The sequence below is a fragment of the Accipiter gentilis genome, chromosome 4 (genome assembly GCF_929443795.1).
Source record: "Accipiter gentilis chromosome 4, bAccGen1.1, whole genome shotgun sequence".
Classification (NCBI taxonomy): domain Eukaryota; kingdom Metazoa; phylum Chordata; class Aves; order Accipitriformes; family Accipitridae; genus Astur; species Astur gentilis.
The window spans coordinates 26,224,959-26,237,087 of NC_064883.1; the positions used below are offsets into that span (position 1 = coordinate 26,224,959).

The 12,129-nt window shown below is 36.8% G+C and overlaps 1 protein-coding gene across 1 annotated transcript in view; it reads left to right on the forward strand.

The window, feature by feature from the left end:
- The window catches only part of MALRD1 (MAM and LDL receptor class A domain containing 1), a 291,220-nt gene that overhangs the window by 86,110 nt on the left and 192,981 nt on the right, over window positions 1-12,129 (forward strand). The window contains exon 20 of the mRNA XM_049798440.1: window positions 1,506-1,683. Within this exon, the coding sequence (XP_049654397.1) occupies window positions 1,506-1,683 (178 nt within the window). The remainder of the gene's footprint in view (window positions 1-1,505; window positions 1,684-12,129) is intronic.

The following is a 12,129-nucleotide window of genomic DNA, read 5'->3' on the forward strand; positions in this document are numbered from 1 at the left end:
GGGAATAACTCTGGAAGGAATGAATCTGATATATAAAAATCACTGGGTAATTTCCTATAGTGTGAAAAAACACCAGTCGTTGAAATTCTCCACTGAAAAATAAATGCAGAGCACTTTGGATAGAATGGTTTGTTGGGGGTTTTTTTCCCCTCAGAAATTTACATTGCCTTACAAAACATCCTTTCTTTCTGAGAGAGATAAATACTGTGGAGAACACACCTTTACATATTTGCTCTGTCTGAAGTCTCCCATCACTACAGCAATAATGGCAATTTATCATTCAAATGACAGTGCTGGAATAGGAGTTAAGTATGTCCTGACTGAGGGCAGAAATATATTCTCACAAAGGTGTTACCTTTCTCAGAGGCATTTGAAACATAATGTTTATAAAACACATTAAAAAGGGGGGAATAAACGTGATACTATGCCACTCATCATTCTCAGGAAATGTCACAGATCTTTTTATGGGTAACTCATGAGATCATACTGGCTGTGGTTTGCTTCCTTACTGGTGATATACAAGCTATAAATCAAAACACACTCCCTCCTTAGTCTACCATTTTTAGGAAGGGAGCATCAGGCACATTCTCCTAACTCACTGTGGTTTCTTGATGTAGAAGTTACCTCTGCTATGCTAGCACTGGAGCTTTGTGGGTTAAAACAAATTCTCGTTTCCCTGCACAGTTCTCACAGCAGTCACTTAGACTTGAGTATAATAATCTGTTTCAAAGTTCTGGAGAGTGACAAGACTCACCTTGGATCACCTAGATGAAGTTTCTGCAAAATATTCAGGAAGATGCACTGGAGAATAAATATTCATAACAGAAATGGAAAATAAATGGGTTTCTTTCCCCTAAATGTTCTTACAGGGGGGTGCATTGTGAAGGGGGGTTGGTAGTGAGCTCACTTTTTTTTGTCCAGCTGCTTAGGAATCAAAAACTGAGGCACAGGTAGCTGCATATTTATGTGGTAAGATAACAATGCAGTATTTGATGCCAATACCAAATAGCTGCATTATTATGTGGCTTTTAGGTATTGTGGGGACTGCTTGAAATATTGATTTGGTTTTTTAGAGTTTTGGTCATGGACTTTGTACACAAAGTACAATGAGTTGTTAATGTCATCAGTCTACAGGACTGAAGAAAAAACCATGCAGCAGCTGACAGATTTGCTGATGAATTTTACATGCATTTCATTGTATATCACACAACGGATTATTAGAATGGCCTGAAAGCTGGTCAGAACACATATGAAGGTAGATACTGAGGTGCAAAAGAATTGGTGTATACCCAAACTTAGAATCTGCCTAATAAAAAAGAACACAGAAAAATATAATTGATATTTTATCCATAGAGGAAAAACTATGCATGTTAGGACTGTGTAAGTGTTCATGGATACTATAAATAGAATCCTTTTTATTGCCATGTTGTTTACTTTATCATAAAATCAATGAATGCTTTCCAATTTTTATATAAACACGAAGTATTCACTGTTCATTTTTAAAGTTATGGAAGTCTGCAACTTTGAAGATAAAAACCAGTGTGGATGGTACCAACCAGCCTTGGAACAGATTTCAGGAAATGATTCCATCCATAACACAAACCTGTTCAAGTGGGAACTTGGAAGAGGAGCAAATCTCTACCCTGGGCAAGAAAAACACTGCCCATTAATTGATCATACTACGTGAGTATGATTTTTCAGGTACCTGAATCTTTCTTGGACTGTGTGAATTTAGCCATGTATGGATTACCAGGAGGAAAAGCTGCTCAGTTCACAGTATTGAAGCAGTTTACCCATTTATTAATGTCATGTAATTAACTTACAATGCAGGATGAATAACATCTATACAACAGGTGAATCAAAATACAAAATGTTAATAAACAGGTACAAATTTCTAACCACCCTTCTATAAGTAATTCCCAAAATTTCAGTACCTCTCCATCCAGAGAAACATGTGTGCACTCCCTCTCCCAGAGGACATGTGGCGTACAAGCATGTTCCCCTGTACAGAAAAGCAAGTTTGGAGACATGGCTGCTCCAGCTCTACGTGTACACGTGCTGCTGCCTATACAATCTGTTAGTACATATGCCATGAGAAGCCAACCCTCCCTGTGGCACCCTAAACTGCCATGTCAGCCCACCAGCTGGATGCAGGCTATTTGCAGCATCCAGTGGGGACGATGCTCTGTCTGTATGCAGTGGTTGTGGCACCAGCAAGATGACCTCTGGCATGTCAAAAACAGGTTTTGGCTCCTGCTGTTTCCACGCCATAATGTCTCCCCACTATTACAAATTTTCATGCTACTTTTATACATCAAGCTGCCTTCTCCTTTGTTTAAAAGCTGTCTTCCCAATTCACTGGCTACTGTTTAATTTAGTTGATGGTGGTCATCATCTTGATCAGTTTTGGGTGAATACCTTCTCAGATGGTCTTTATTCACACAGACAGTGTACGCTCGTTTTTCTCCCTTACCAGCTATTGTTATCCCAGCAGTTTTGCCCAAGGGTGGGCAGTACAAGTTGTTACCCCAACGATGGGTCTTGTGAATTCTGCTGTCATTTAATAATTAACTTATACACTTCAAAATAACTGTAATTAGAGTTAAATTGAGTTTAGTTGATATTTTACCATTTTTCTGATAAATTATATCACTTCATAGTAAGATGAAAAATATCTCTGTTCTCTCAGTGAAGATTTCTAAATTAATTTTGGATTCTAGGTAGATTGTTTATGATAATTACTAACTCCTCCCAAAGACATTCCTTTGATTTGTCTCAAGAAGCAAAAATTAGCTTTTTTTCCATGGAGATTTGGTTTTACCTCTTTTGGGTTTTTTTTGTTTGTTTGTTTTTTGTTTTTTTTAAGTAAGAGATGTGATTTAAAAAAAAATGCATGAATGCAATTTATATTCCAGTTAAAAGTAATAGTTAAGATTTATTGAGACAAAATCCCTACAGGTGACTAGTAAATGTATTAAGTACAAACAACTTTCAGTGTCACACAACTTCAATTCATCTGATAAGGAAATTTCTGTGCAGCATCATTCTTCTGAACAGAAAAATACTTGCCTAGTTCTAGTGACAGGCGTGTTTACTTTCTGTGACAGTAGTCCACAGAGTAAAAAAATGGACTCTAAATTAAAACCACTCCAACAGAGTCTTTGCTATATTGCTACAGTTTAAAAATGAGATTATATTGCATTTAGTCAGCCCGAGTATCACTATCTATCACTATAAAGCATCAGCTCAATATATTAGTTTCACTGTGTACTTCATTAAAATCACTATATATTTTTACCAAAATACCCCTAACCCCCCAAAATCCTCATTCAAGAATAGCAAAAAAGAATTACAGTGCTACCTAATTGTTTCAAGGTCTCCGCATTATACACAAAGGAAGTGTATTCCATAAAAAAGAGCAACTATTTTTGATAAATTGGCTGTCAAACCTTTCATTGATTGCTATTTAATTGTTATATATTAGCTGATACCAGCACTGTATGTGTACTTAATAAATCCTCTCATAGCCTTTCCACTACAGATTTGCATTGGCACAGTGATACATGAAATTGTATTTACTGTTTTTCAACGTATTTTCAGGGTTTAATGCAACTAACAGTATATCGAAAAGGACTGATGAACAGAGAAAGTAAATGATCCAGAGACTGTAGTTTTCAGGCAACACTGAAATGGATTGCTGTCGTGATGTTTCACACCAGATGTAATTTGGTTGTACTGTTTCCCCATTCGCTTTGTTTATTGACCTGCAGAAGAGAATGGGAGCATGATGCTTCCAAATTACAGCAGGAGATGCAGAGCAGCAGTTTTGTTGAATTAAAACCCTGCAACGTTTTGTTTTATTTTCTCATCCATTTTCCCAAAATTCCCATGGACTTAGATGAGAGAAGCTGTAACACTGTAATCCCGTGTGTTTGCTTATTAAAATAAAGCGTGCAGGATTATGTACAGACATGCTTAGATTCATCCTGATGCGTGCGCGGGTGACAGTGCAGCTTACGACGAGTTCTTTTAGCAGAAATACCTGTGAATAGTTGGAGACTCAAACTGTCTGCTTCCCATAGAGTATGTATTTGGGCTAGCCACATGCAGGCTGATGAATTATAAGGTAGAGGTGTGAGTCTTTGAAGTTATAATTGCATTAATTGAGTGAAAGTAATGACTTCAGAAATGGAGGACAGAACAGCTTGTATGTGTGCGCATAAGCCCAAGGCTGGAGGAACAGAAGCCATTATGGGAGTCGGCTATGGCAGCCTGACAGTTCTTGGCTTGAGCTGGGGAAAGGCTGGCACATGTTTTGCAAAGAACTAGGTGACATTGGCATTCTGCACTGAAAAGACGAGTGTAGAGCTCTTATGACACGTTTCTACACTCAGCAAATGGGAATTCTCTACTGCAGTTAGGTTTCAAAATGCTGTAATAATGAAAGTATCAATTTGTGTAGGCTTAAACAAATGTATAGAAGAGACACCTCCAAATGAGTAACTCCATAAATTTATTTCCATTTTAGAGAAACTGGTTAGTGATGTAGCAAATTCTTTGATATTATTGATGATATTTGGGTACACCTGTTATTTGAAAACTTTATAGGCACTTAATTGATATGATAATTCATACCCGAATCTGTCATCAAAACTAATGAATCAAAACAAAAAAGGATGTGGAGCTAAATTCTAAGCTCACATGATAATCATTGCTGTGCAAATAGCTCCCTTGATAACCGTATGTTTAACACATCTGTCTTGCCTTTGTGTCTGCTTTTCAGGCAATCGTTATCAGAATTCAGGAAAAATTAGGAAAAATTAAAAGCTTTAAGTAATATACTTAAGCCCAGCAGTTTCTTCAGTAGTCAGGAAATGTTTTCAACTTGAGATTCTAAGAGCTTCAAAATAGGTGAAAAAAATTATAAACCCACAGGACACTGCTCATGAAACATTGGAAAGGAGAAAGCTGAATTTAACTACTTGAAGGCATTTCTTTTCTTCATACTGCATTTCACTTAGCTGATATAACTAAACCCCCAAAATATTTCTATTACATTACATGTACAAATCACCCTTGTTCTGTGCCATTGAGCCTGACAGAGAAGAGACAATAAAAGGAGCATTGAAATCTACGTTGAAATGCATTTTTCAGTATATGGTAAATACTACGTAGTCTCCAAAATAGTTAAGTCCAGTTAAGGAAGGGTTCAGAGACCTGATCAACTATGACCTGGAAAGTGCTGGGCAAGGAACGTTGAGACAGCCTTATATGCACAAAGCTTTATTTGGAGCACCCATAGCTGGATACATTCACTCTAAAGGTAAGATTTTCTCTTTGTAAAAAAACAAAGGAGATAGAGGTACAACTGTCTCCAGTGGCCAGACAGGGAGAGAAGCAACAAGGTGTTTCACAGATGAGGGTCCTCTTCAGTACAGCATATTTCCCCCTGTAACTCTTTTTCCATAGCAACTATATAGTTTTTTTCATCAGGACTGGACTGTCTCAGGATTTGTGAGGTGCAAGGGCATGAAACAGCCCATATGAACAACAAAGGGAAAAATCATTGCTGCAGCAGCCTCCTAGTGCCTAGGTGGTAGGGTGCAAAGTTGGAGGTCAACGGCAAACTGTAGACCTGCAAATGGGAGGATGAGAGGAGCCCAGGCCAATCCTCCTCCAACCACTGCAGTAGCTGCCTTGAGCTACCCAGAAGACAGCTGGAGCTCTCCATCCTCCTGATACTCTCGGCACAGGCAGCTGCTTCCTTGACCGTTGTAGGAGAGCTTTTTTGAAGTTGACTTGTCTTCCCACTAGCTTCATACCAGTACTTCATTCTTCATTCTTCATTACAGCCACCTTCTTGATTTGAGGAGTGCTTTATATCCAAAAGCAAACCTTTTAAAAGCCTTTTCCAATATTGGGATAGCTTTGTCCATGTGACGTTTAGATGTAGCCCTTGAGACAGTTGTGTGCTATATGCAAATATCTCATTCAAACGCTAGAAGACTTCTTCTACATGTCTCAAAAGCACACGTAGTCTCATATGGAGACGGTGTCTTCTCTAGAGTGACTTGCGATGCAGAAGTTACAGGAAGATGCTTACAGTTAGCTCAGCAAATATTTAAAACATATTCTCTCATAAAAGTGATTCAGCCAAATATTTTTCTAAAACCGGAAATTTAGCCTTTCTATCTACCCAAGAAGATCAAAGTAATGCATTTGTATTTTTACATTTATTATATTTATATTACTACAAACAATTAAAGACTTGTTGAAAGTCTTGACTGGGTCATTTACAAAAAAATAAAAATGTCTGTGACAATTTATTCTATAATCCTTTTTTGTTAAATTAGGAATTTTTTAGAGAATAAGAATTCAGATAATCAAGGTTCAGAAAACAGGGTTTCCTCTGCACTCTTTTTTGAACAAGGTGCAGCTTAGTATATGCTTGTTCTCTAAGTGGTTGTGAAATATGGACTAATTTGTGTTAGTACTTCATTAAAGTATTAATAAAGCATTACAGGTAATCAAATGCTTTACTGTGCATGCTAGTAAATATCCAGAGTTATGATAAGGCAAGAAACAAGACCATAGATGATTAGACATTTGATGCTAAGTAAAAAAGTAGTTATGGAGGAGCTTTCTACAGTAGCATACAATTTTATATTAAGCTGTAATACAGAAAATTGCTAATTAAAACTAATGCCCATTGTGATTAGAAATTTTGATGGCTTTTTCACTTCAGGCTTGGTTATCTGAGAAGGAAACTCATTCCTCTTGTTTCCTTTTGCCTTCAACCTTACAGAATTTATGGAGTTATGACAATGCTAATGAGATGTGGCAGGTTCAGATGAGCCATGGAAAGACCATGAATTAATCTCAGCTCTGTGTCAGTCAGAAGCCATCAGACTAAAATCTCCAATGGAGAAAATCCAACTAACAGCCACTGACTGTTGTGTTATGATCAAAACATGGAATCTTTCATCTCTGATGCCATTTGCTTTGTGTGGTGGTTTGTGTGCTGCAATACTTTTAAAGTACCATTGGTAAATCTTGAGAGAGTTTGAACAGAGATTCTCTGAGAACAATGATGCTGCCAGAACATAGGGGAAAAAAAAAAAAAAAAGAAAAGGGGATTAGACTGGTTAATAACATACTAATCTGTGCTCCAACTATAAAGGTTTATTTGTTTGCAGTTAAGTTTATTAGGCTTTAGTTTTCCATATCAGCTGTTCTGGTGGCTTAGCCTTCTGCTATTTTAAGGTAGCCTCAAAACAATGATACAGTTTCTCATCTTAAAGGACCCAGCACTTTCTGCAGTTCTAAAGACACACCTACAGCTCAGAGATTTAGAGATTTGCAAAATTTGCAGATGCACAACCCATGCGAAAAGGAACAACTGTATTTACGTGGGTGTGCAGTGATCATGTTTTGTCTGAGCAAGAAATACGTTTTTTTGAACAGTTGTTGCTGCTTCCAAAATTGTTGTTCTGCTCAGCTAGTGAGAGAAGAAAAATTGGATTCAAAGTGCTTCATCAGATTTGTGGTTCATTAGCATTGTGCACTTTCCTCTGATTATAAACTGTGTGTCAGTGCTGCAGTTCAGGTGTGATTAGAACTGATGTGGATACACCTGGTCCAGCCCCATTTTGGCTACCATTGGTTCTGATTGCCATAGTATGGGAGTGTGACACTTAGCGTGGTACACAAAATTTTCCTGGAGTGTGTCGTGGTTTAAGCCCAGCCAGCAACTAGGCACCACACAGCCACTTGCTCACTCATCCCCCTGTCCCTAGTGGGATGGGGAGGAGAATCAGAAAAAAGAAGTAAAATGCATGGGTTGAGATAAGAACAATTTAATAACTAAAGTAAAATAAAATGTACTACTACTACTAAAATATAATCATAATAATAATTGTAATTGAAAGGAATATAATAAAATAATAATGAAACAACAACAACAACAACAAAAGAAAAAAAAGAAAAAAAACAAGTGATGCACAATGCAATTGCTCACCACCTGCTGACCGATGCCTGAGTCGCAATCTGCCCCTCCTGGCCAACTCTCCCCCATTTATATACCGAGCATGGTGTTCTGTGGTATGGAATATCCCTTTGGCTAGTTCGGGTCAGCTGTCCTGGCCATGGTCCCTCCCAGCTTCTTGTACACCTGCTTGCTGGCACAGCATGGGAAATTGAAAAATCCTTAACTTAGGATAAGCACTATCAGCAACACCTAAAACATCGGTGTGTTATCAACATTATTCTCACACTAAATCCAAAACACACTGTACCAGCTACTAAGAAGAAAATTATCTCAGCCAAAACCAGGACAGAGTGCTAAGCAAAGAGTTGGGTGGTTACACCTCACTCATCTCTACTTTGCTGTGATTACACTATATCTCTAAAGTACTGGATTTATGTTCGTGTACACTAATTTTCCAGTCTGATCTCCAGCCAAGTCTGCATACCCATTTGTATTCTTTTCCCCATAGCTGAGTAATACTGCCATATGAATCTACAAGAAGTAATTAAGATTAGTTTATAAAATTTCAGTTTCTCCTGTAAAGCCTTGTTCAGAATATACTCTGGGAAGTTTATGTGTGCTTTCTGTTTTACATTTTTTTATCAAAACTCTTATAAAGGAGACTTCTGCTTCTCTTAAACTTACAAGAAGTGATATATTAATTAACAGAGCAATGGAATTACCATATGTCTTTTTCCCCCCTGTATTTCTTGAAAAACAAATCTCTAAGTTTTTTCACATCATCAGAACCTCTACTTTGTAGAGGTACTCCCAAAGAAGCTTAAATGTGTTTAACATGTATGGAATGATTTTTAAAGGACTGATGGACATTAATAAAAAGCTGTGTGCATTATTCCAACCAAAAGGATAAAAAAAGCTCCTGAGATGAAACATCTTCCTGAAGCCACAAATGAAGTCTCATTGCAATACACCACAAGAAATGCTTAATACACCAATTCTGTGTTTGTCATTTTATATGGATTGGTGTCTGAAGAGTTCAACACATTTCACTACTGTATATTTATGTTGGAGTTGCTGTCTCATTCTGGTTAGGCTGTGCTGACTACTATTCTTTAAGCAGGAATTGCTTGAAGACACTGAAATTAATGGCAATGCTTTTAAATGAGCCTTTTAGATATGGAGAGTATAAATGATACCTGAGAGTACTATAGTTAGTTACACTTGTGTAGAAGTGGAAGAAAAGTATGAGCTTTATGTGATGCTTTTACACTCCATATATCTATTCTTAATAGTATTATTTACTTTAGACAAAGGTGCGTGTATACCTATTGATCTTGCTTGAGGACTTTATTCACGGTGAAGTGAAACACATAGCATTAAGCCTTGTAGGCTCCACAGCTGTCTCTAAGAAGATATTTATAGTACTCTTAAAGACAAGGGAAAATGTAAGGAAGGGGATACTTCAGCCTTGTAAAGAGCAGTGTATTTAGCATGTTACAGTGTATCTATCACAGGCTCTGATGGATATTGTGCTTCTGTATGTGCAATTCTTGTGTTGAACAGGTATAGATTTCATCAGAATAAAGACTTGCGGGCCTCTAGAGAAATAAGGTAACAATAAACAACAAAAACTTATTTAATTTTTATATATTTATAGAATTATTAATTCACATACTTTCATTCCCCCCCCCCCCCCAGTTTAAAAGCACTTTCTGACAATATGTAATATTTTCTCTTGTTATGCCCAGTAAAAAAGGTGAAGGTTACATGTGGTTGCAGTACAGTCTGAGAAGAATCCTACCGTAATATTGTACATAACGTTTTGTGGTGGGTTGACCCAATCTCAGCCAGACCCAATACATGTTTGTTTGCCCTCCTCTTGACCCTTTAGGACTGGGACTGTAAATCCAACTTTGAATATCAGATGACTCCAACAGCGCTTATAAGAAATGAGCCACCTTCAGTAATGAAGTCTGGAGTCCTGTCAGACTTCAGGTTAATATTATCTTTCGACTTTGCCATAATCCATTTGTTAGCGTCTGCTTACGTCATTAGTGGCAAAGTTCAGATGAATGTGTGTGGAAAAATAATCTAGAAGTGCACACAACCATCACGGTAATATAGATAATACACATTAGTACCACCTGAAGCAATGTGTTGAATAAAAACTAAACACTAAAGACTGTGCATTTAATATTTTTCTAAGAGAAATCTCTGTACTGTGTGTTTATTGAACCTAAAGTAAAGACAATAATTCTTTCTTAGGAAAAAAAGGTTTGGGGTTGAAAGTGCTGATAAAGTAATTCTAAATTTTGCACCATCCACTTGGGGAGCAAAAGTATTCATATTACTTGTGTGTCCAACTTAAATATGTAGTTGTCAAATACTAATTACTGTTAAGAATAGGCTAACAGTCAGAAATTATTTGCAGGATGATGTTAAATAACTAATCCATTTCAAGTAATCTTAATTTAATCAAACCTAATTTTGTACGAAGAAAGAGAAGGCACTGGAAGTAATTTTTAGCTCTGTATATTAGGATCCCAGAGCACAGGATTAGTATCATAATGAAAATCGATTAAATTGTGAAGAATTTAATCACCGTGTGTGGGTAAAACTTTACCAGCACATTTTCTGTCTGGAATTCATATCTATTACGTAAAACAAGGCATCAAAGTTGTACTCAAAGCTTTATGTGGTACGCTTGTATCATGGTCAAGGCCAGCAAGTTTCTTTTGGAATTTTGACTCTGAAGAGCCTGACAATAAATATAATGCATTTTGGTTTAGTTCAAGAATTCCTTCTCATGTTTGTGGTGATCTTCTTTGGAAGACCTTTCTTATCTCAGTGTCCAATTACAGGTCTCTGTGTGGCTAGTGCTTTGGTGTGTTAAGCACCTTTGTTTCTGTTCAGCTGGAATTAACCATTGAAGCTCAATCCTGTATTTGTGTGCAGAAGTTTAGATGTTCACACTAGAAAAATTTGTCTCTAGCACTGTGCAAAGAACTAGGTCTGTTGGCATCCAGCAATTTACAGACAGTTGTCTGTAAACACAGCTGGAGTATGGCTTCTGCAATAGCAAATTGCTCTATTATATCCTTTCAGAAAGAAGTCTTGCAAAAAATTTACATCTACTTTGTCATGGCATGACAATCATGGTACTTTTTTTGATTCTGAGTTTATTATGCATTAATGTTAAATGTTAATGGAGGTGGGAGGTTACTAGATAAAAAATATATTTCAAATCATGGTAAAAGAACTTACTCTTTTTGGAATTACCACTGTGTGATATTAAATTTATCACATAATACTGTAAATGAAGATCTGCATTCCTGACCACTGTTTGCTTCCAAATCCTCCTTAATTTTTTTAAAATGTTTACAGAAATACTGAAATTTAATTGAAGAACAGCTGCCTTTTTTTTTTCTCTTTCTAGTTCTTAAATACAGATTTGAGTTACTGACTATTTAAAACCTATAAATAGTTAAGTGGTTAGAAGTGTTCTGTGGAGAACATCTTTCTCTGATACATAGTAGAATTAATTAGGTTATTGGAGTTCTTATTGTCCTTCAATATTACTGAAAATTACACATTTTATGACGTTTTAATTTTGCATATAGCTTCTTTTTCTGCAATAATATCCTCACAGCTGCAATCCTTTATTCAGGAAAGAACCCTATTGAAGCTAATTAATATGTTACGTGTTAAGTCACTGCAAGACAGGGGCTGTAAAAGATCTGTTCATATGTTATGATCTATAATAGGCCATCCTATATTATGTACAGAAGGATAAGTAGTCAAACTATTTCTCATGCAGACACTGAGTATCTAGCAAGTACAGATAGTGAAGAAACAAGGTGATTCTTTCTCATTCTCCTTTCTCCTCATAAAACTTCTTATGCTTCCTAGAGAAGTGTGCTCTGCCACATTTCCTTCAGATTCACAGTCATTATGCATTTTGAGTAAAACCTTGGCCGCTCTCCACGGACTACCCTCCCCTTCCTACAACATGTGTTGCCTTCTGGCTGAAATAATGGGCAGGGCATCAAGTAGCTGTTACCTGAAGTATAAAGAAGGTGATAAATTTCTTCTTGAATGAGTGCTTGAGTAATAAGGTCTCTCTCACTTCCAAAGTTTTTTAG